At 49.0% G+C, this 25314-nt stretch overlaps 1 protein-coding gene across 1 annotated transcript in view; it reads left to right on the forward strand.

The window, feature by feature from the left end:
• The window catches only part of LOC142286278 (4-hydroxyphenylpyruvate dioxygenase), a 119956-nt gene that overhangs the window by 93436 nt on the left and 1206 nt on the right, over positions 1-25314 (forward strand). Inside the window, exons 12-13 of the mRNA XM_075333339.1 lie at positions 9658-9780; positions 11297-11413. Of these exons, the coding sequence (XP_075189454.1) occupies positions 9658-9780; positions 11297-11413 (240 nt within the window). The remainder of the gene's footprint in view (positions 1-9657; positions 9781-11296; positions 11414-25314) is intronic.

Genomic DNA, 25314 nt, shown 5'->3' on the forward strand with positions numbered 1-25314 from the left:
GCATCACCATGATCCTCACTGCTCCAGCATCTCCATATTCCTCACTGCTCCAGCATCACCATGATCCTCACTGCTCTAGCATCACTATGATCCTCACTGCTCCAGCATCACCATGATCCTCACTGCTCTAGCATCACTATGATCCTCACTGCTCCAGCATCACTATGATCCTCACTGCTCCAGAATCACCATGATCCTCACTGCTCCAGCATCACCATAATCCTCACTGCTCCTTCATCACTATGATCCTCACTGCTCCAGCATCACCATAATCCTCACTGCTCCAGCATCACCATAATCCTCACTGCTCCAGCATCACTATGATCCTCACTTCTCCAGCATCACCATGATCCTCACTGCTCCAGCATCACCATGATCCTCACTGCTCCAGCATCACCATGATCCTCACTGCTCCAGCATCACCATAATCCTCACTGCTCCAGCATCACCATGATCCTCACTGCTCCAGCATCACCATGATCCTCACTGCTCCAGCATCACTATGATCCTCACTTCTCCAGCATCACCATGATCCTCACTGCTCCAGCATCACCATGATCCTCACTGCTCCAGCATCACCATGATCCTCACTGCTCCTGTATCACTATAATCCTGACTGCTCCAGCGCTTCATGCTGACGCTCTACTTCTCTTCCAATGCTGTAATGACAGGGATCAACAGGACTGAAGAGTTCTCATCAGTCTTACCAGATCGTGCTATCCTGCTGCTATACAGTTTAAAATAATAAATATAGTAAAAGGTCCTCTTTAAATAGAAGAAACACAATTACAAATTTGGACGGTTACTCCGACTTTCAGTATTTTTACATTTTGGTTAGAAATCTGATTCAAACAGATCTCTCCTCAGATTTGACAATGTAGACTGCATACATTATTACATACATTATTATATTATACATTATGAGTCTGGTGTACTTACTTTGATAATGTTAGTCAGCAAAGGCTGTCCAATTCTGATATCAAAATGTGCATCTTATGAGCTCACCTGGACTCATTTTAATAGCGAGGAGAGAAAAATGTAAAGGATTATACTGTTATTGTAACACAGTAAAAAGTCAAAGTCACAGTCAAAGTCAGTACGCCAGGTGTGGCGCCCTAGACTAGCCAGGTCGTCACAGGTACTACAACACACACCTACACCCCGAGACAGGCACATCAGCCAGACACAAAATCCTTGTTGCCTCCCTCCAGGGGCTGATGTCCACACCAGGTGGGGTGGAGCCAGGCGGTTGGCCCCACCCACTGAGGAGTTCACAGTCCTGGAGGCGGGAAAAGGAAGGCAGTTGAGTTAGGGAAGTGCAAGAGAGAGGAGTGAAGTAGTAGTGGAGGAGCAAACTGACCGTGTCCGTGTGTGTGGCCCGGGCACCAAGAGCAAGGTTGGCAGACGGTGGTGGCCGTCTGCAGGAGAGGCGAATCAACGCGGAACAGTAGGACCGGGGACGGGCGGTGGCCCACTGGTACTGAACTGGGGAGCGAAGTGAAGCCAGCACACACAGGCAGGGCCTGCGGACCCCGAGCAGGCTTGGAGTCGCCATTAGATGTCAAATCCGTCAGTGACCGGAACCCCAGGGTTTCCTAACAGCCAAGACCCGATTGAAGGCAACCGTCCGACCAATAGAAGGAAATACAGCTACCGCCACAGCTAGAGTTCCAAGGGCCAGAACCTGCGGGCAAAAGGGCTCCTCCGGCACATATATACGCCGGGGAGCGGGTTACCGGTGGGAATCCACCGGGACCGAACATACACAAAGGTGCAGGGAAAGGCAGCCACCACCAAACGTTCGGGAGAAGCTACAGCAGCCGGCTGCAGGACCCATCCATCCAGCCGTTTGGTTTACCAGAGACTTTGCGTACATTTGTGGCTGAGTGAGTACAACCGTGCCGTCCGGCACCGCGCTGCGCAGTCCAGGCGACCCTGCACCTCACCAACCCTGCCTCCCTGTCACCTCACCGGGCCCCGGGACCACCAACCCCTACCCACGGAGGGGGAAAACAACATCCCAGCTGCTCCCTGCCATCGCTCCCGGGATCCCCGTCACCAGCAGCGGTGGTGCCCAACCTCACCACAACCCGTGGGTGGCGTCACGGACCAAATCCCCAAACCAAACTACCCCCTTGCACTCACGGGCGAGGAGCGCCGCTCGAGTCCCCAGATCTGGCCCACCGCTTGAGCCACCGAGCAGCCATCGCAGGAGAGCCGGACCTGAGCGTTAGTGAGCACAGCGCAGCGGCGTCCTTCCCCGCTCGCGACACCAGGCACATCAGGTCTAAAAAAAATCTATTTAGTAATGTATGCAGTTTAAGTCTGGTGAGCAAACTGCAGACTTTGTGAAGTCTGATGACCAATAATACGATTGTTCTGTACACATATAATATCATTGTTCTCAGCAGCAAAGGGAATGTTTACACAGCATGATATACTAACAATAAGACTGATTCTTAAACAACTTCAGTAGATGAACAATCGTTCTGCTCCTCTTTTATTGGGTGATTGCTGGTCTGTCCTAGGAATGCCAATTCCCGATAATTGGCCAATGTAAATGCATCCTAAGGACAATACACTTGCATTCAGCTAGGTCATGCCCATATAGTCGGATTCTGGTCAGGAGTCTGCATATCACATACTCATGGGCACGTTGTTCCTGGCTGTGATACCAGCGAATACCCACAGTGAACAGTGTGTGTGATGTGACGATCCACAAGTCTGCAGTCACATAGAGTGACCCATAGGGGCACTTTGCACACTACGACATCGCAAGCCGATGCTTGCGATGCCGAGCGCGATAGTCCCCGCCCCCGTCGCAGCTGCGATATCATGGTGATAGTTGGCGTAGCGAACATTATCGCTACGCCAGCTTCATATGCACTTACCTGCCCTGCGACGTCGCGCTGGCCGGCGACCCGCCTCTTTATTAAGGGGGCGGGTCGTGCGGCGTCATAGCGACGTCACACGGCAGGCGGCCAATAGAAGCGGAGGGGCGGAGATGAGCGGGACGTAAACATCCCGCCCACCTCCTTCCTTCCGCATAGCTGGCGTGAGCCGCAGGGCGCAGTTAGGAGATGTTCCTCACTCCTGCGGCTTCACACACAGCGATGTGCGATGCCACTGGAACGAGGAGCAACATCGTAACATCGGTCATTTCCAAATTATGGAAATGACCAACGCTACACCGATGATACAATTATGACGATTTTGCGCTCGTTAATCGTATCAAAAAGGCCTTACACACTACGATATCGCGTGCGACGCCGGATGTGCGTCACTTTCAATTTGACCCCACCGACATCGCACCTGCGATGTCGTAGTGTGCAAAGTGCCCCATAGAGTGACTGCAGACTTGTGGATTTAGACTGGACAACAGCATGCTGCTAGCCTCCTCAGACCTCCATGTATAATAATGCAGCCAGCCTCCCCAGGCCTTCATGTATATTAACCCTTTCACGACCGGCCGATTTTTCGCTTTCCGTTTTCTTTTTTCGCCATTCTTTTTCTGAGAGACGTAACTTTTTTATTTTTCAGTCAATATGGTCATGTGAGGGCTCATTTTTTGCGGAACGAGCTGTACTTTTAAATGAAACCATCAGTTTTACCATATTGTGTACTAGAAAATGGCAAAAAAATTCCAAATGCTGAAAAATTGCAAAAAAAGTGCGATAGCACTATGGTTTTTGAGATATTTTATTCACTGTGTTCACTATATGGTAAAACTGATGTGTGGGTGTGATGCCTCAGGTCAGTGCGAGTTCGTAGACACCAAACATGTATAGGTTTACTTTTATATAAGGGGTTAAAAAAAAATCGGAAGTTTGTCCGAAAAAAGTGGCGCACGTTTTACGCCATATTCCGTGACCCGTAGCGTTCTCATTTTTCGGGATCTTAGGCTCAATGACGGCTTATTTTTTGCGTCTCGAGCTGACGTTTTTAACGGTACCATTTTTGCGCAGATGCTACGTTTTGATCGCCTCTTATTGCATTTTGCGCAAAAGTTGTGGCGACAAAAAAACGTCGTTTTGGCGTTTGGAATTTTTTTGCCGCTACGCCGTTTACTGATCAGATTAATTGATTTTATATTTTGATAGATCGGGCGTTTCTGAACGCGGCGATACCAAATGTGTGTATATTTTTTATTTTTTTAACCCTTTAATTTTCAATGGGGCGAATGGGGGGTGATTTGAACTTTTAGGTTTTTTTGTTTTTTTTTAATTTTTTAAAACTTATTTTTTTAGTTTTTTTTTTTATTTTACTAGTCCCCCTAGGGGGCTATTGCGATCAGCATTCCGATCGCTCTGCAGTATCTGCTGATCACAGCTGGAAGGCTGTAAACAGCAGATACGCTGTCTTTCTCTTTTGCTGTGCCCCGGGCACAGCGAAAGTGAAACCAATTCATGTGTAGTACAGGAGTCATCAGATGACCCTGTGCTACCATGACAACTATCGGGAGTCACGTGATCGCGTCACGTGACTTCCGGTTTCGGCGGTAAGTAAAACTTTACCGCGATCGCGCTTATAATGGCGCTGTCATGTATTGACAGCGCTATATAAGGGGTTAATCGGCACGAGCAGATAACGATTCTGCTCGTGCCTAGCAGGCACACATCTCAGCTGTGAAAATCAGCTGAGATGTGTGCCGATCGCGGCATGCTGCCGCCGGAGGACCGCGGGCAGTAAGATTATGTCATTTAGGACGTAATTTTACGGCCCGCGGTCGTTAAGGGGTTAATGCAGTCTGCCTCCCCAGGCCTCCATGTATTATAATGCAGCCAGCCTCTCCAGGCCTACATGTATAATAAAGCAGCCAGCCTCCCCAGGCCTCCATGGCGACCTCTGCGACTGCGGTAGTTACGCCCCTGCCCGCAGCGGCTACGGCAAGGAGAGCGGGGGGAGGGTAGCTGCGGCGCTGGGGGGGGGGGTGGGAGGTGTCATTGGAGACAGTAGCAACGGCGGCAGGGGGACGGGCGCTGGTACTCACTCAGGCCGAACGGGTAACATGGGAAAAGTGCAGCACACAGCATATGCTGTGAGCTGCACAAAGATGGCGCCGATCTCCTCCGTCTGCTGTGATCTGGACAGCCCAGGGGGCGCGTCTAGGTCACAGCAGGTAGCTCTCCTGTATTAAGTATAGGGCCATAGCACGACTATCAGAGTGAATGCCCTGGGCGCTGCCATAAAGGAGGTGAGTAACTGTTGTTACACACAGCAAATCCAAGATGGCAGCCAACAGTGCTTCAGTAAAACTAGAGTTAAATAAAAACTAAATAAACAGAGAGTTTAATTTTGTATTAAAAATACTTGAGTTCATAATCACTATTATTAATACAAAAATAAAAAAATGCGACACATTCCCTTTAAGATTTTGTAAACTGTTTTTGAGGTAAAAATGGACCCTCTGACTTCTTGGACCTGTGGTTGCACCAACTGTATGTCCACCCCTGATGGGGTCCTTAAGATACTGTTTCCACCGTCATGTGTCTCTATGGCTTTAACCCCAATAAATTACTAAGACTGCTTCTAGCAACTCCCTGCTTCTTCACTGGTTACAGTACAGCTATCCAGACTATAAGACAGCAAATATGCTTGGTAGTCCTATGGCCAACTAAAACCTTAAACAAGGGGTGAAAAGTAAAGTTTAGTTCCTTCTCAGTAAATCAGAATCAGACCTTTTGACCAAATATTGTACCCTTTCAAAGATTACGGCTCTAGAGGCTCAGGGCAAACCAAAAACAAAATGAACTATTCCTCATAATTCCCAGCACTGCCTCCCACCACTGTTCCAGTAGTTGTGTACAGTAGGGGTGTGGAACCTTTTTTTCTGGCGGAGGGCCATTTGGAAATTTCTACCATAATTCGGGGGCCGCACAAAATTATCAACTTGAAAATTACCCTGCTATGTTTGAGCAAACAACTCACTGTGGTGGCTGGAGCTTCTTCTCTGTGGTACAGCTGTGATATTAGACAATATTGATCTTGTTACTTCTCACAACTGCTTTTCCAGGTTTGAGTCGGCTGGGACTGCTGTATATACATCACAGGAGGGGATAGAGGCATATACATCACTTGAGGGGCTGGGGACATATACATCACAGGGGAGTGCTGGGAGGAATATACATCATTGGGGAGGCTGGGGCATATACATTACAGGAGAGACAGGAGACATATACATCACAGGGAGGGTTGGGAGGAATATAGATCACTGGTGAGGCTGGGGGGCACAGACATGACTGGAGGGGCTGGCATAGACATCAAAAGAGATGCTGAGGGTAAATACTTCAATGGGGAGGGCTGGGAGCAATATACATAACTAGGAAAGCTGCGGGGCATAGACGTAGCAGTGGGGCATAGACCTCACTCGGGGGTACATAAATCACTGGGGGGCACAGACATCACTGGGGCACAGACATCATTGGTGGGAATCACAGACATAGCTTGGGGCACAAACATTGCTGGGGTATATACATCCCTGGAGGGCAGATACATCACTCGGGAGAGCTAAGAGGAATATACATCACTAGGGAAGCAGCAGGGCATAGACATCACTGGAGAGTACATACATCACTGGGTGGTACAGACATCACTGGGGGTATATACATCACTGGGGTGCACAGACATAGCTGGGAGGCACAAACACTGCTGGGGGTATTTACATAGCGCGGGGCACATACAGCTAGGGAGATGCTGGGGGGCACAGACGGCCCTGGGGGAGGCCAAGGCGCATAGACAGCCCTGGGGGAGGCTGAGGGGCACAGACAGCTGTGGGAGAGGCTGGCGGGTACAGACATCCCTGGGGGAGCCTGAGTGTAACAGACAGCCCTGGGGGAGGCTGGGAGGAACAGACAGCCCTGGGGGAGGCTGGGAGGAACAGACAGCCCTGGGGGAACAGACAGCCCTGGGGGAGGCTGGGGGGAAAGACAGCCCTGGGGGAGGCTAGGGGGCACAGACAGCCCTATGGGAGGGTGGGGGGCACAGACAACCTAGGAGAGGGGGGGGCACAGACAGCCCTCCTGATGAAGCGGATGCGTCGAGGTGCTGGGCAGTGTGGTCCGACTCCTGGGTTTGTAACTGTGACTCTATCACCAGCCTAACGGAGGCTTTCATGTCTCTTTGCCCTGTCATTATGCTTATATATTGACTTCAAAGGAATACACCTATTGCTGTGGACTACACCATATATGTTGCCACTTGTTATGGAGTGTGTATTAATATGTTAATTATATTACGTTATACATTCAGCTGCATGCTGGCAATCTGTGTTCAGGGATCCTATATATATGTTGAGCCATCCCACTTTATATTGCACTTGCACCTTATAAAATCTATTTGTGGCTGGCTAGTGAGATTAATTAAACAGAAAGCTATGTATGCAAATCCCTTATACCCAGAAGTCTATATAACCTTGTAACAAATTGACTTTCAATATCTATATTGACCATAGTGCACCAGTTTCTTTGCATGATTTTATGGGGTAGGGTGTTTTTATCTGTGGGTACCAGCACCAAATCAAAAATCTTTTTGTAATGTTTTGTAATATATATATGACGAAATAAAAGTAAAAATTCTTAACCATATAGGTTGTTTGATAATTATTGAATTTTATGCTGACTCAATTTTTTGGTTATTAAATTCTAATATGGTGAGATTTGCTATCCTTAATGTTTAGTTAGACATGGAGTTCTATTTCCTTTTTTTGGCTTACAGCCCTGCGGGAGGCTGGGGGCCACAGACAGAACTGGGGGAGGCTGGGGGCACAGACAGACCTGGGGGAGGCTGGAGGGCACAAATAGACCTGGGGGAGGCTGGGGGCACAGACAGACCTGGGTGCAGACAGAAGTGGGGGACGCTGGGGGCACAGACAGACCTGTGGGACGCTGGGGGCACAGACAATGCTAAAGGAGGCTGGGGACACAGGCAGACCAGGGCAAGGCTAGGGCACAGACAGACCAGTTGGAGGCTGGGGGCACATATAGCACTTGGGGAGGCTGGGGGCACAGAGAGCACTGGGGGCAGACAGACCTGGGGGAGGCTGGAGACACAGAGAGCACTGGGGGAGGCTAGGTGCACAGAGACCACTAAGGGAGGCTGGAGGCACAGAGAATGCTGGGGGCACAGAGAGTGCTGGGAGGCTGGAGGCACAGAGAGCGCTTGGCGAGGCTGGGTGCACAGACAGCACTGGGGGAGGCTGGAGAAACAGAGTGCTGAGGGAGGCTGAGGGCACAGACAGACCAGAGGCAGCCTGGGGTCACAAAAAGACTTGGGGGAGGCAGGGGCACAGACAGACCTGAGGGATGCTGAGGGCAAAGAGAGCACTGGGGCAGACAGACCTAGGGGATGCTGGGGGCACAGAGAGCACTGGGATATGCTGGGGCACAGACAGTCCTGAGGGATGCTGAGTGCACAGAGAGCACTGGGGGAGGCTGTTGGCACAGAGAGTGCTGGGGGCACAGAGAGTGCTGGGGGTGGCTGGGGGCACAAAGAGTGCTGGAGCACAGAGAGCACTGGGGTGGCTGGGGGCACAGAGAGCACTGGGAGGCTGGGACTCAGAGAGTACTAGGAGAGACTGGGGGATCAGAGAGCACTGGAGGAGGCTGGCATCACAGAGAGCACTGGGGGAGGCTGGGGTCACAGAGAGCGCTGGGGGAGGAGGTTGGCAAAGAGAGTGCTGGGGGCACAGAGAGCACTGGGAAGGCTGGGGGCACAGAGAGCACTTGGAGAGGCTGAGAGCACTGGGAGAGGCTGGGAGCACAGAGAGCACTAGTGGAGGCTGGGGGCACAGAGAGTGCTGGGGGAGGCTGGGGGCACAGAGAGCACTGGGGGAGGCTGGGAGCATAGAGAGCACTGGGGGAGGCTGGGAGCACAGAGAGTGCTGGAGGAGGCTGGGGGCACAGAGAGCACTGGGGGATACGGTTGGCACAAAGTACTGGGGGCACAGAGAGCACTGGGGAGGCTGGAGGCACAGAGAGCACTGAGGAGGCTGGGAGCACAGAGAGCACTGGGGGAGGCTGGAGGCACTGAGAGCGCTGGGGAGGCTGGGGCCATAGACAGGCCTGGGTGACACAGACAGACCTGGGGGATGCTGGGACAGCCACTCCTCTTCTGTGGGACGGGAGCACATCTTGCATCTACCACGCCCACAAAGTACATCCTCACGCTGGCACTGGCCAGCGTGGAGATGTAATCCTTCGGTGCACGAATCGCAGCGTTCAGCAATGAATGCTACATGTGGGGTTTAAAGGGCTGGCAGCCAGCAAGACACAGCTGCTGCCCCAGGGGGCCACAGAAAAAGTAATTGGGGGACTCATACGGCCAATGGGCCGGAGGTTCCCCACCCCTGGTGTACAGGCTGCAGCGATGACGACTTGTCACCAGCACTGCAGACAATCACTGATCTTCGCAGCCATATCCATGTGCACAGCATGAGTTACTGAGCTCAATGATTGGCTGCAGGACTATCGATGTGATACCAGTGCTGCAGCCGACAGAATCACAGGAGCAGCCACGAGAGGCAGCGCTACATGCCAGGAGGGTAACAGCTCAGTTTCTTTTTCTTTTCTTCCTTTAGCCTCAGGAGTGATAGTCTTTGAAAGGAGACAACCCATTTAATATGATGACACAATTATTATTGACTTCTTGTAATTTTTGAAGGTAAAGAATCTGAAATTGCGAGGAATGCAGTTTCTTTCTGCACCTGACACCTATTATGATGACCTGAGAGAAAAATTGAAACGTGCCAAGATCACTGTGAAGGAAGACATTAGTGTACTACAGGTATATATCAGCAATTAAAAAAGGCAATGTATTGGAAGTAAAAGGATATAGAACTATAGATATAGCTGTGGAACCTTAAATTAAGCTATGACCAGAATGACATTGAATGTTGTGGATATATCGGTCATATATACAAAAATTTATACCTATATATTGGACATTTTCTTGAGGAAATGTCATTATGCTCATATGCAACATTTGTTTTGAATACGTTATTCTTCAATCATTATTTGTTCACCTACTCAATGATGAGCAGCCGAGAGAAAACAACAAAAGTTAAAGGGGTATCCCCGTCTCCAAGATCCTATCCCAATATGTAGTAGGTGTAATAATAATAATATTAGCAAACCTCACATTAGAAATGTAGTATACTTTTTCTAATTCGCTATGTCTCTTACCTCATGTGCAGGGCATTGTAACTTAGATATCCATATTTACCACCACTCATGGTCGTAACCATGGATATCTAAGCTGCAAAACCCTGCACATGAGGTAAGCGACATAGCTAAACAGGAGAACTATACTACATCTCTAATTGGAGGTAATTGCTAATATTACACCAACTACATACTGTATTGAAATAGGATGTTGAAGATGAGAATAGTTCTTTAAGGATGATGTTTTTAAATGTTTCATTAAACAACATCTAGAATTGAAAAACTATACACTAAAACATTGACATAATACAAGTTCCATCATAGCCTAAATGTATAATTACACACAGAAACCCTGATATACTACAAGACTTATCATAACCTAGTGATGGATAATTATACACTTCAACAAAGAGGTGCTGTAAGTCCAAGCATAGCCTAGTAACAGATAAATATACATCAAACCTTGAGGCACTGCACGTTCCAGAGTAAACTAAGATGCTGGCATAATACCCAGTATATAAAAGGATATAATAAAAGCCAATACACTTTCCTCTAACATTTGTACTAGGAGAAAGTAAGGCGAAAACAAGCACATTAGGGTCTTAACTGGTTACAATAGGGGTAGGGATGAGATTATCTCCTCACCTGGGATAGTTGTGTGACACAACTACTGATGTGTGAGTAACAGGCTGCTGCAGATCCGCGGATGATGCACACTGATAAAATGCACAGGATAAAATGCGGTTCCTCTGCGCTGCCTCAATGGATAAAACGGACTCCAAATGGATTAAGTTGAAAATGGTTTATTTGTTTACGCGTTTCAAGGCAATCTAGCACCTTCCTCAGGACAAGGTTTTGTCCGGAGGAAGGGGCTAGATTGCCTTGAAACGCATAGACAAACCATTTTCAACTTAATCCATTTGGGGTCCGTTTCATCCATTGAGGCAGCGCAGAGGAACCGCATTTTATACTATCTTATCTTAACATTTGTACTTGAGTATAGTACAGTTGCCCCTATACACTGAGTTTAATCTACTGTGTATTAGATTTTGTATGGATCCAGTTATTCACAGGATCAGAACAGATTATAAATATATCCACACAACTCCTGGTGACTAAAAATGTCTTCATTATTTCAGGAGCTAAAGATTTTGGTTGATTATGATGACAATGGATATCTTCTTCAAATCTTCACCAAACCAATGCAGGACAGACCGACCCTCTTTCTAGAAGTTATACAGAGATACAACCATTATGTGAGTCCATTTATTTATAGTATTTACAATTATGTGGATGATTCTACCCCGATGCTACCCTCAGCCAGCGATCACCCATTGGATGCATTGCCTGACCTGCACAGAGTAGATGAAAGCGAAAGGGTAATTATCTGCTATGGTTTTAGTGTATAATTGCACCTTTGAAGAATGTCTGTAATCCCTGTTAGGGCGATTTACTAACTTTGCTCTAAGGGGTGCTTCACACACAGCGAGCTCGCTGCCGAGATCGCTGCTGAGTCACGCTTTTTGTGACGCAGCAGTGACCTCATTAGCGATCTCGCTGTGTGTGACACTGAGCAGCGATCTGGCCCCTGCTGCGAGATCGCTGCTCGTTACACACAGCCCTGGTTCGTTTTCTTCAAAGCCGCTCTCCTGCTGTGACACACAGATCGCTGTGTGTGTGTGTGTGTGACAGCAAGAGAGCGACAAATGAAGCGAGCAGAGAGCAGGAGCCGGCGTCTGACAGCTGAGGTAAGCTGTATCCAAGATAAACATCGGGTAACCAAGGTGGTTACCCGATATTTACCTTAGTTACCAGCCTCTGCAGCTCTCACGCTGCCTGTGCTGCCGGCTCCGGCTCTCTGCACATGTAGCTGCTGTACACATCGGGTTAATTAACCCGATGTGTACAGCAGCTAGGAGAGCAAGGAGCCAGCGCTCAGTGTGCGCGGCTCCCTGCTCTCTGCACATGTAGCTGCATTACACATCGGGTTAATTAACCCGATGTGTACTGTAGCTAAGAGAGCAAGGAGCCAGCGCTCAGTGTGCGCGGCTCCCTGCTCCCTGCTCACACTGGTAACTAATGTAAACATCGGGTAACCATACCCGATGTTTACCTTAGTTACCAGTCTCCGCAGCTTCCAGACGGCGGCTCCGTGCAAGCGCAGCGTCGCTTGCACGTCGCTGCTGGCTGGGGGCTGTTCACTGGTCGCTGGTGAGATCTGCCTGTTTGACAGCTCACCAGCGACCATGTAGCGATGCAGCAGCGATCCTGACCAGGTCAGATCGCTGGTCGGATCGCTGCTGCATCGCTAAGTGTGAAGGTACCCTTAGGTATAAATATGACCAAAGAGAACCATAGAAACCAATCATGGAAAAGCTTTAAACTTTGGACTATATATGTAAAATCAGACAGATGATTTGTAACCTTCAATTTGGCTAATATGTTTTAAGTATTGCAGCAGATTTAGTGTATATGTAAGTAAACTTTATACAGATCTGTCATGGCAATCACCATACTCCATCTAAGAACAACACATAATAGGAGCCACTAAGCATAGTGATGTGTAGTATATTATATATGTAGAATTACTTCCTATTGCTAGCAGATTTACTTGTCTGTTCTAGAAACTCTGGAAGATATAAGATGAATAATACATATGCATTGAAGGTATCAATCATTTTGTTGGCTGGGGAGACATACCTCTGGACTTGCTAAAGATAACAAGCGCTTGCATCAATTTACATATATATATATTTTTTTCTTGCATCTTGTTAATATGCAGCCAATATAGAAATAAAGTACTCTTGTCTGAAAAAAGCCTTCAAGGGATTGTCCTGTCTCAGAAGATAAATCTGCAGTGAATCTATGTGACTGCAAAATTGTGACAGTGTGTGATGTACACACTGTTAAGAGTCCCTGATATTTACCACGTAAGCGGGGGTTGAGTGAACACATGTATGTGATATGCATACTCATGATTATGTGCCAACTAGACGCATGTGCTTCTATCAATTCTCTTCAAATGAAAAAAAAATGGGTCTATTATTCACATGACCATAAGTGTGCAAAACACATACAATAAAGTGGGCTTTACACGCTGCAACATCGCTAACGATATATCGTCGGGGTCACGGTGTTTGTGACGCACATCGTTAGCGACGTCGCAGCATGTGACAGGCTGGAGCGACCTAAAGCGATCGCAAAAAAGACAAAAATCGTTTGTTTTGGAGAGGTCGTTTAATTACAAAAAATCGTTGTCAGGTCAGTAGCTGCGGTTCCTGCGGCATCACACATCGGTATGTGTGACACTGCAGGAGCGATGAACATCTCCTTACCTCCGTCCCGCCGGTAATGAGGAAGGAAGGAGGTGGGTGGCATGTTCCGACCGCTCATCTCCGCCCCTCCGCTTCTATTGGCCGGCCGCTTAGTGACGCCGCAGTGACATTGCTATGACGCCGAACGCACCTCCCCCTTGAAGGAGGGATTGTTCGGCAGTCACAGCGACGTTGCTGACAAGGTATGTGCGTGTGACACTGCCGTGGCTATAATGTTCGCTACAGCAGCGATCACCACATATCGCATGTACGATGGGGGCGGGTGCTATCGCGCACGACATCGCTAGCTATAGCTAGCGATGTCGTAGCGTGTAAAGCACCCTTTAGTCAAGTGACAGCACACCCACATGGGTATACATGGGAATCAAGACAGCTTGCACATCACACACTGTTATGATATGGCACACAACCCGTTTAATAGGAAATTTACAATCCAGGGCTATGTCATAACCCTATTTTCCGCACTGTGTCTGGTAGGACCAGAAATAAAAAGCAGAGCCCCAAAACTTTTCAAGAATAAATAAAAAAGAGAGAAGCGCTGGGATGGTATAAACAAGGAGGGGACAAACCATGAGGTTGCTGTGCTCACCCGGAGGACTTGTATACACCAAACAGATTGATACTGTCCCGCCTTAGGGCTATGGGGTACTCGGTCTTGGGCGGTGTGCTACTGGGATGTGTCACTGGATAGCCATTGCCCGGTTCTGTGACCCTGGGGGTCGCTTTAAAAGGGGTTATATACAGGGGAATGTTCAATAAAGTTTATGTCGTGACGCCACTTGCGGGTTGCGGTTATGGAGATAGAACTGCTGCTGCACAGTCTCTCCGCTGGGGCTGATGTTGATGGCAGCCTGGATGTTGTGCCCTCCACAAGCAGAGCCAGGGCTCCATGGGGTAAGCGATGGAGTTAGGCTCGGGAATAAGGTAGGCCACACAAAGGGTTGCTGTGTAACTGGTTCTCTTAACTCATAGTAGATGGTAACTGGAACCCGGAAGAAGGCTGGTATTCACCTCTGGTTCCCTTAGTCCCAGTGCCGGGTTGATGACCTGGTGGCTTCTGTCCCCTGCACCTTTCTCGAGTTGGTGGGTCACCATGGCTTGGAGCATCTCGGGGTCCCCTCCTGTTTGTCTCTCAGTGTCTGGTCTGTACGGCGGGCAGTGTGAACCCTGTAGGGTTGGTGTTCCGTTCCGGTCCCTGGTTCTCCCATTACTGCTGGTGTCCCCGGACTTCCAAGGTCAGTGAGGTCCTGGACGGTCCCCTCACTGTGCAGATTTTATCAGGTCTGCCTGGAGGTTTTGCCTGACCTAGGGCTCTGTGCCCCGTCGGTGCTATGGTTCCGGGAGAACTTCTCCGTACTCCACCGGCAACTACACGCCTGGGCCCTCAGGTCACCGTCACATTCCCGTGTCAGAGCAGTTAAGTCCACACTCCCTCACTTCCACTTAATGTCTAACTGTCCGTCTCCTCCCACCTGGTTGTTGTCTAGTGGACTGGATCGGCTCCACCCCTGGGTGGCCATCCATTGGATCCACTCTAGTCTGTCACCAGTCTGTGGATGGGGGAAAACTGGGATTTTAATGTGTTTTGCTGTTAACAGCACTGATCTTCCAGGTCCTTGGGGGTAGGCCCTGCATCTTTGGCAGGATGCAGTACTTTGTAGTGCCCTGATAAGTTCAGGGGCGCTACAATACCTTTTAATAAACAATTTGGTCTGCACTTCTCAGGTTCAATGTGACTGAGTATAAAATGTGGGAATGTGTATATGCTTTTCATTTATATATGTGCCTTGTGAGACTGTGACCGGGCTGGTCCATGACGGCCGGTACGTCTCGCCCCGGTTGTGCTCCCTCCATGTATAGAAGGCAACTCCACTCCAGGGTTAATCCTGTTTCCCTACAGGCTGAAGTGAGGGTTAAAAGGAAACAGGAACATGGGCGTGGGTCCCTAGTGTGTGAGGGAGTGAACACAACTCCCTGAGTATCTGCCGGAGAAACAAGTGTATGCTGTATTGGACTTGTGGTTTGTGCAATAAACCGTGTGCTGTGACCCTTGCTGCCTAGATCCCGTGTCTTCTGCTACGCAGCCGACCACGCTACCTCACATATGGTGGAGAATGCGGGCATGCCAGCCCGGTGAGGTGTAGCTTCCATTTCTGGTGACCCGGTAGCACATGTCCTGGATTCAAGCGGCTATACTACAGCCCAAACCCGGCGACGCCATGGAGGACATACTAAAGCAGCTGGTTCAGGCCAATGCACGTCAGCAGCAAGCCTTGCAATTGCAGGAACAAAGACACCAAGAACAGATGGTTCTCCTGGCCAAGTCGATCCGTGGCGGACCGGCAGCAACAACCCCGGGACCGGGTGACGACGGCAGCGTCCGGAAAACGGTGAGACAAGCGTTGCAAAAGATGACCCCGGGGGATGATGTGGAAGCGTTCCTGGCGGTGTTTGAGCGGGTGGCCGAGCGGGAAAAGCTGCCGACCCCCCAGTGGGCTGAGGTATTGTCGCCCTATCTGACGGGGGAGCCCCAAAAAGCATACCTGGACCTCTGTACCGAGGACGCCATAGACTATGCGACCCTGAAAGCCGAAATACTTGCTCGGTTGGGGGTGAATACCTATGTACGGGCTCAGCGGGTAAACCAGTGGTTCTATGAGGAAGCCAAACCCGTACGCTCCCAGGCCTATGACTTGTTGCATCTGGTAAAGAAGTGGTTGCAGCCTGACACTCTGAGCCCTGTGCAAATGGTGGAAAGGGTAGTGGTGGATCGCTTTGTGCGTACCTTACCCATCACCATTCAACGGTGGGTAGGACAGGGCGACCCAAGTACCCTGGACCAATTAGTAGGTCTGGTGGAGCGGCATGTGGCTACGCAGGACTTGATACGGGACACTGAGACTTTGCGTGCCGCCCGTCGGTCCAGCTCCTCCAAGCCTCGGGCCAAGGACCCACCGCTGACACCGGTGCGGGAGTCCGTTACCGTCCCGTCTGAGGTCGCGCCCGCCGTCCCTGCAGTCCGGAAGGCTATGTACCCTAAACGACAACTCGTCAAGGAGGTATCCTTCCCTATTAGATGTTGGCGGTGCCAGCGGGTGGGACATATGGAGGCCCAGTGTCCACTCACCACGGAGCCCATGGATTGTGGGGTTACCCGGCGGGGTTCAATGTATGCTTAGGCGGTATATACCGCGGACCTTGTCTCCCCGGAGACTGAGCCCCACTTGTGCCAAATACAGGTGAATGGACGTCCGGTTACAGGCTTGTTGGATTCCGGAAGCTTAGTGACCCTTGTGCGATCAACCCTAAGGGCTAAGATAAAGGCCACAGGACGTACCGTGGGGGTGGTTTGCATACATGGGGACCGACGAGACTATCCCACGGGGGTTGTCACCATCACAGCACCCTGCGGACAGGTGCAACATGAGGTGGGACTTATGAACTCTCTTCCCTATGACGTGATCCTAGGAAGGGATCTGCCGTATTTTTGGACTCTATGGAAGGGGCCTCCTAAGTCCCTTCAGGTATTGGACCGTCCGGGACCTGAGCCCGACAATCCCGAATCCGGGACGCCTGCCGTAGGGGTCCCCATGATAGGGACAGAGTGTGAACCCGATAGGTCGCCCCTAGAGGTATTGGCAGGAGAGGCTGAGATGGTCGAGCCCATCCCGGAGTTGGAGGCGTCCCCGGATACGTTTGGGACAGCCCAACTCCAGGACCCTACATTAATACATGCCCGGAGTCGGGTGACAGTGGTTGACGGGGTGGCACAGCTACCCGGTGCCCAGGTAAGGTACCCCCATTTCGCCCTTAAGGAGGATTTACTCTACCGGGTAGATGAAATAAGGGGCGTGGGGGTAGAGCAGTTGGTGGTGCCCAGTCGTATCGCCGGCGGGTCCTCGACTTGGCTCATAAACACCTGATTAGTGGCCACCTGGGGGTCAAGAAAACGCAGGAGCGAATATTGCAAAGGTTCTATTGGCCCGGGGTCTTCGGGGAGGTAAAACGGTTCTGTGAAACCTGCCCGGAGTGTCAGCTTACCGCACCCCTGGCCCACTTTCGCAGTCCGTTGGTGCCCTTACCCATTATAGAAGTCCCTTTTGAACGGATAGGGATGGATCTGGTGGGGCCCCTCGTAAAGTCCGCTCGAGGGCACCAACACATCCTAGTGATCGTTGACTATGCCACCCGGTATCCCGAGGCGATACCTCTCAGACATACTGCAGCAAAGCTTATAGCTCGGAAGTTGTTTGCTGTGTTCTGCCGGGTGGGGTTGCCCAAGGAGATCCTTACGGATCAGGGGACCCCATTCATGTCTAAAGTGACCAAAGAGCTATGCCGGCTACTCCAGATCAAGCAGTTGCGTACGTCTGTGTATCATCCTCAAACGGACGGTTTAGTCGAGCGTTTCAATAAAACCCTGAAAACCATGCTCAAAAGGGTGATTGCAAAAGACGGGAAAGACTGGGATATGATGCTTCCCTATTTGATGTTTGCCATCCGAGAGGTGCCACAGGCATCCACGGGGTTTTCGCCTTTTGAGTTGTTATACGGGCGACATCCATGGGGATTGTTGGACCTGGCAAAAGAAACCTGGGAGCAGGAGCCCACCCCCCATAAAAGTGTGATTGAACACATTTTAGGAATGCAGAACCGCATAAGCGCGGTCATGCCAATTGTGAAGGAGCATTTACAGGAGGCTTAGGCCGCGCAAAGCGGCCGCTACAATAGACAAGCCACCGTGCGGACCTTTAAACCCGGGGATCGGGTGTTGGTATTAATCCCCACGGCGGAGAGTAAATTCCTGGCTCAGTGGCAAGGCCCCTACGAGATAAAGGAAAGAAGCGGGGTAGTCAACTATAAGGTATTGCAGCCCGGTAGGCGGAAACCTGAACAAATATACCATGTCAACCTGTTAAAACCTTGGCAGGAACGGGAAAGCCTGATGGTTGATTTTTCCCCATCTCCCTCCTCTTCAGGTCGTTAAACCCCGGCTCCAGCGCCCTCCGGAGAGGACGAACCGGAAGTAAGGATTGGAGAAGCCCTCACCAAGCAACAGAGGCGAGAGGCCAGACGGCTGGTTCAGCAGAACCCCGAGGTCTTCTCCGAGCTGCCTGGTAGGACAAGTCTGATACGACATGACACTGTCACCGAGCCTCATCTGAAGGTACGCCTGAAGTCATACCGGGTACCGGAGGCTCGAAGACAAGCCATATCAGAGGAAGTGAGGACAATGCTACGACTAGGGGTCATCGAAAAATCCCGGAGTGAATGGGCTAGTCCTATTGTCCTAATACCAAAACCCGATGGCTCCTTAAGGTTCTGCAATGACTTTAGGAGATTGAACGAAATATCCAAGTTTGATCTCTACCCCATGCCCCGGGTGGATGAGCTGGGACAGGCGCGATACTTCACCACGCTCGACCTGACCAAGGGGTACTGGCAGGTGCCACTGACGGAGTCCGCAAAGGAGAAAACCGCTTTTGTTACGCCGGAGGGTCTCTTCCACTATGTTGTCTTGCCTTTTGGGTTACACGGCGCTCCGGCCACGTTCCAGAGGTTGATGGACTTGGTGCTGGAACCCCACCAGGCGTATGCATCAGCATACCTTGATGACATCATTATTTAATTTACAGCTCCGATTGGCAGACCCACTTGGAACAGGTACAAGCGGTGGTGGACGCGCTCCGAACAGCCGGATTGACAGCCAATCCCAAGAAATGTGCGTTGGGGCTCACGGAAGCCCGCTACTTGGGCTACGTAATAGGCCAAGGAGTGATTAAGCCCCAAATTAACAAAGTGGAGGCGATCCAGAAGTGGCCTAGACCCCTGACCACGAAGCAGGTTAGGGCTTTCCTGGGTATTGTGGGGTACTACAGGAGGTTTGTAAAGGATTTTGCGGGACTATCGGCCCCCTTGACGGACCTTCTCAAAGGCAAGAAGTCCGTCATGGTGCGCTGGACTCCGCAGGCCGAGGACTCCTTCCGGGCCCTGAAGGGGGTCCTGTGCGGACAGCCCGTTCTTGTCAACCCTGATTTCCGGAAGGAGTTCATAGTACAGACTGATGCCTCTGAGGTCGGCCTGGGGGCAGTGCTGTCTCAGGTGGTTCAGGGGGAGGAACACCCCGTCACCTTCTTGAGTAGGAAGCTCACCCCTCCTGAGCGGAATTATAGCGTAGTGGAGAAGGAGTGCCTGGCGATTAAGTGGGCCTTGGAGTCCCTACGCTATTACCTGCTGGGACGGCAATTTCGCTTGGTGACTGATCACTCTCCGCTGGTCTGGATGAGGTCCGCCAAGGAACGGAATGCCCGGGTTACCCGGTGGTTCCTTTCTCTGCAGAACTTCTGTTTTACGGTTGAACACCGGGCCGGTAGGTTGCAGGGCAACGCCGATGCCTTGTCCCGCGGCCCGTGTTTGCTGGCGGGAGTTCAACCCCGCACGCTTGAACTGAGGGGGGGGGTATGTGAGACTGTGACCGGGCTGGTCCATGACGGCCGGTACGTCTCGCCCCGGTTGTGCTCCCTCCATGTATAGAAGGCAACTCCACTCCAGGGTTAATCCTGTTTCCCTACAGGCTGAAGTGAGGGTTAAAAGGAAACAGGAACATGGGCGTGGGTCCCTAGTGTGTGAGGGAGTGAACACAACTCCCTGAGTATCTGCCGGAGAAACAAGTGTATGCTGTATTGGACTTGTGGTTTGTGCAATAAACCGTGTGCTGTGACCCTTGGTGCCTAGATCCCGTGTCTTCTGCTACGCAGCCGACCACGCTACCTCACAGCCTGATGAAGAGGGCAGATTGCACTTGAAATGCATATCTCAAGAATACATCTTTCCAATAAGGGCCTAGTTGGTGGTCTCCTTCATCCTGTGCAGCGCCCACACAAGACCTCCAATTTTTTTTCTTTTTCTTTGGTGCACAAATCTTTTCAAGAACAAGACTGTTCAAGGAAATATTACCGTGGCAAACATTTTTACTAGATTACTTGTTTAATATTACAAAGGCAAACACAGAGATGGGCTCTTAACTCGGGCTCCACATTTTCAAACATAGTAAATTACTAATGTAACAGTTATTATACATTAGACCTATTATGTATTAGAGCAAACAAGAATCCACAGTTTTCTGAAGAGTATTTTGGACCTATATCAGGCTAGAAGATATTGCCTTAAGAAAAAAAGCCCTGTTCAGATTAAAGCTGCTGTTTTGAAGTCACCACCAGTAGACGGATCAATGTATGGCACACAGACAGAGTTTATCTTCCTAAGAACACTCTTTAGCGCCATCCTGCACACATTTACGGTACTGGAGAATCTGACCAGACAACCTGGGGAATGCTATGAGGAGGCCATAACAAGGAAACATCGCACAGGCATTGTGCAATCTTCCCGAAAGACTTGATCAGATTTTGGAGCTTTCATGTGGCTAAAACAAATTTGCATTAATTCTGGCTTTTATACCCATGCCACATACAGATTAGAGAATGGTGTTTGACAATGTGATCATTTGCAGATCAGGTGCAGAGTGTTTCCACCAGGAAAGGGTTCACAGCTTCCATCGGTCCGACTGGCCCTGAAATTACCTGGGAAACTAGCAGCTATCCTGCCACCCAAAGACTCCCATCCTAACAAGGACGGTCCACAGCTACTATGCTAAGCTGGACCCCTAGCATGACCCTTCAAATCTTCTGACGTGTTTCGTCATATTGACTCTTCAAGGGACACACTCTTATCTATAAAAAGGTCCACCAACCCAGCTAACAAGAGGTCAGACTGCTAGCATATTCCTACTTTCAGTTGTTTGGGTGTCATATGAGACCATAATGTATATATCTATATATCTATATCTATCTATCTATATATATATATATATATATATATATATATATATATGTGTGTATGTGTCTATATATATATATATATATATATATATATATATATATATATATATACAGTCAGGGCCAGAAATATTTGGACAGTGACACAAGTTTTGTTATTTTAGCTGTTTACAAAAACATGTTCAGAAATACAATTCTATATATAATATGGGCTGAAAGTGCACACTCCCAGCTGCAATATGAAAGTTTTCACATCCAAATCGGAGAAAGGGTTTAGGAATCATAGCTCTGTAATGCATAGCCTCCTCTTTTTAAAGGGACCAAAAGTAATTGGACAAGGGACTCTAAGGTCTGCAATTAACTGTGAAGGCGTCTCCCTCGTTAACCTGTAATCAATGAAGTAGTTAAAAGGTCTGGGGTTGATTACAGGTGTGTGGTTTTGCATTTGGAAGCTGTTGCTGTGACCAGACAACATGCGGTCTAAGGAACTCTCAATTGAGGTGAAGCAGAACATCCTGAGGCTGAAAAAAAAGAAAAAAACCATCAGAGACATAGCAGACATGCTTGGAGTAGCAAAATCAACAGTCGGGTACATTCTGAGAAAAAAGGAATTGACTGGTGAGCTTGGGAACTCAAAAAGGCCTGGGCGTCCACGGATGACAACAGTGGTGGATGATCGCCGCATACTTACTTTGGTGAAGAAGAACCCATTCAAAACATCAACTGAAGTCCAGAACACTCTCAGTGAAGTAGGTGTATCTGTCTCTAAGTCAACAGTAAAGAGAAGACTCCATGAAAGTAAATACAAAGGGTTCACATCTAGATGCAAACCATTCATCAATTCCAAAAATAGACAGGCCAGAGTTAAATTTGCTGAAAAACACCTCATGAAGCCAGCTCAGTTCTGGAAAAGTATTCTATGGACAGATGAGACAAAGATCAACCTGTACCAGAATGATGGGAAGAAAAAAGTTTGGAGAAGAAAGGGAACGGCACATGATCCAAGGCACACCACATCCTCTGTAAAACATGGTGGAGGCAACGTGATGGCATGGGCATGCATGGCTTTCAATGGCACTGGGCCACTTGTGTTTATTGATGACATAACAGCAGACAAGAGTAGCCGGATGAATTCTGAAGTGTACCGGGATATACTTTCAGCCCAGATTCAGCCAAATGCCGCAAAGTTGATCGGACGGCGCTTCATAGTAGAGATGGACAATGACCCCAAGCATACAGCCAAAGCTACCCAGGAGTTCATGAGTGCAAAAAAGTGGAACCTTCTGCAATGGCCAAGTCAATCACCAGATCTTAACCCAATTGAGCATGCATTTCACTTGCTCAAATCCAGACTTAAGACGGAAAGACCCACAAACAAGCAAGACCTGAAGGCTGCGGCTGTAAAGGCCTGGCAAAGCATTAAGAAGGAGGAAACCCAGCGTTTGGTGATGTCCATGGGTTCCAGACTTAAGGCAGTGATTGCCTCCAAAGGATTCGCAACAAAATATTGAAAATAAAAATATTTTGTTTGGGTTTGGTTTATTTGTCCAATTACTTTTGACCTCCTAAAATGTGGAGTGTTTGTAAAGAAATGTGTACACTTCCTACAATTTCTATCAGATATTTTTGTTCAAACCTTCAAATTAAACGTTACAATCTGCACTTGAATTCTGTTGTAGAGGTTTCATTTCAAATCCAATGTGGTGGCATGCAGAGCCCAACTCGCGAAAATTGTGTCACTGTCCAAATATTTCTGGACCTAACTGTATATATATATATATATAATATATATAGTACAAACCAAATGTTTGGACACACCTCATTCACAGAGTTTTCTATATTTTTATGACTCTGAAAATTGTAGATTCACATTGAAGGCATCAAAACTATGAATTAACACATGTGGATTGACATACTTAACAAAAAAGTGTGAGTCAACTGAAAATATATCTTATATTCTAGGTTCTTCAAAGTAGCCACCTTTTGCTTTGATTGCTGCGTTGCACACTCTTGGCATTCTCTGGATGAGCTTCAAGAGGTAGTCACCAGAAATAGTCTTCCAACAGTCTTGAAGGAGTTCCCAGAGATGCTTAGCACTTGTAGGCCCTTTTGCCTTAACTCTGCGGTCCAGCTCACCCCAAACCATCTCGATTGGGTTCAGGTATGGTGACTGTGGAGGCCAGGTCATCTGGCGTAGCACCCCATCACTCTCCTTCTTAGTCAAATAGCCCTTACACAGCCTGGAGGTGTGTTTGGGGTCATTGTCCTGTTGAAAAATAAATGATGGTCAAACTAAACACAAACTAGATGGAATAGCATGCCGCTGCAAGATGCTGTGGTAGCCATGCTGGTTCAGTATGCCTTCAATTTTGAATAAATCCCTCACAGTGTCACCAGCAAAGCATCCCCACACCATGACACCTCCTCCTCCATGCTTCACGGTGGGAACCAGGCATGTAGAGTCCATCCGTTCACCTTTTCTGCGTCGCACAAAGACATGGTGGTTGGATCCAAAGATCTCAAATTTGGACTCATCAGACCAAAGAACAGATTTCCACTGGTCTAATGTCCATTCTTTGTGTTCTTTAGCCCAAACAAGTCTCTTCTGCTTGTTGCCTGTCCTTAGCAGTGGTTTTCTAGCAGCTATTTTACCATGAAAGCCTGCTGCACAAAGTCTCCTCTTAGCAGTTGTTCTAGAGATGTGTCTGCTGCTAGAACTCCGTGTGGCATTGACCTGGTCTCTAATCAGCTGCTGTTAACCTGCGATTTCTGAGGCTGGTGACTCGGATAAACTTATCCTCCGCAGCAGAGTTGACCCTTGGTCTTCCTTTCCTGGGGCGGTCCTCATGTGAGCCAGTTTCTTTGTAGCGTTTGATGGTTTTTGCCACTGCACTTGGGGACACTTTCAAAGTTTTCCCAATTTTTCGGACTAACTGACCTTAATTTCTTAAAGTAATGATGGCCACTCATTTTTCTTTACTTAGCTGCTTTTTTCTTTCAGTCTATTCAGTAGGACTATCAACTGTGTATCCACCAGACTTCTGCATAACACAACTGATGGTCCCACCCTCATTTAGGCTATGTGCCCACGGGGAAAGTGTCCTGCGGATATATCCGCACGACATTCCGCAGGTGCTCCCAGGAAACAGCACCACAACTTTTGTCTGTTTCCATGCTGCGGAATGTCATGCGGATATGCTGCGGGCATTCTGCATTGAGGATACAGTGCCATGGCTTCGGCACTGCATCCTCAATGCAGAACAAGTGCTGCCGTGATCGGGGAAGTTTATACTTACCTCCATCATGCAGCACCTCGCTTTCCGGCGGCCGGGTCACTGTCAGGCAGCGTCTGGTTTCACTGTGCTGGAGGTGGGCGGGCCTGAACTAGCTCCGGCTGTCACATGACCGGAGCTCATGCAGGCTCCGCCCACCTCTTCCTTCCTGTACCTGGCTGGATCCACCGCGCTGCTGTACACCGGACGGAGAAGTGACTCGGGTCTCTATCAAGGCAGGTAAGTATATGGGACCCTGCAGAGAAATCCGCTACAATAATTGACATGCTGCAGATTTTTCCGCACGGAAATCCGCACGATTTCCGCTGCGGAAAAATCCGCAGCGTGGGCACAGCATTTCCCAAATGCCATAGAAATGGCTGGGGAGTAGCTGTTCTGCAGATTTTCGGAAAATCCGCGGCTTTTCCGCGAGAAATCCGCGGCAAAATCCGCGCATTTTCCGCAGCGTGGGCACATAGCCTTATAAGGCAAGAAATCCCGCTTATTAAACCTGACACGGCACACCTGTGAAGTGAAAACAATTTCTGGTGACTACCTCTTGAAACTCATCAAGAGTGTGCAAAGCAGTAATCAAAGCAAAAGGTGGCTACTTTGAAGAACCTAGAATATAAGACATATTATCAGTTGTTTCACACTTTTTTGTTAAGTATTTCATTCCACATGTGTTAATTCATAGTTTTGATACCTTCAATGT

This window comes from Anomaloglossus baeobatrachus, chromosome 2 (genome assembly GCF_048569485.1).
Source record: "Anomaloglossus baeobatrachus isolate aAnoBae1 chromosome 2, aAnoBae1.hap1, whole genome shotgun sequence".
Lineage (NCBI taxonomy): Eukaryota > Metazoa > Chordata > Amphibia > Anura > Aromobatidae > Anomaloglossus > Anomaloglossus baeobatrachus.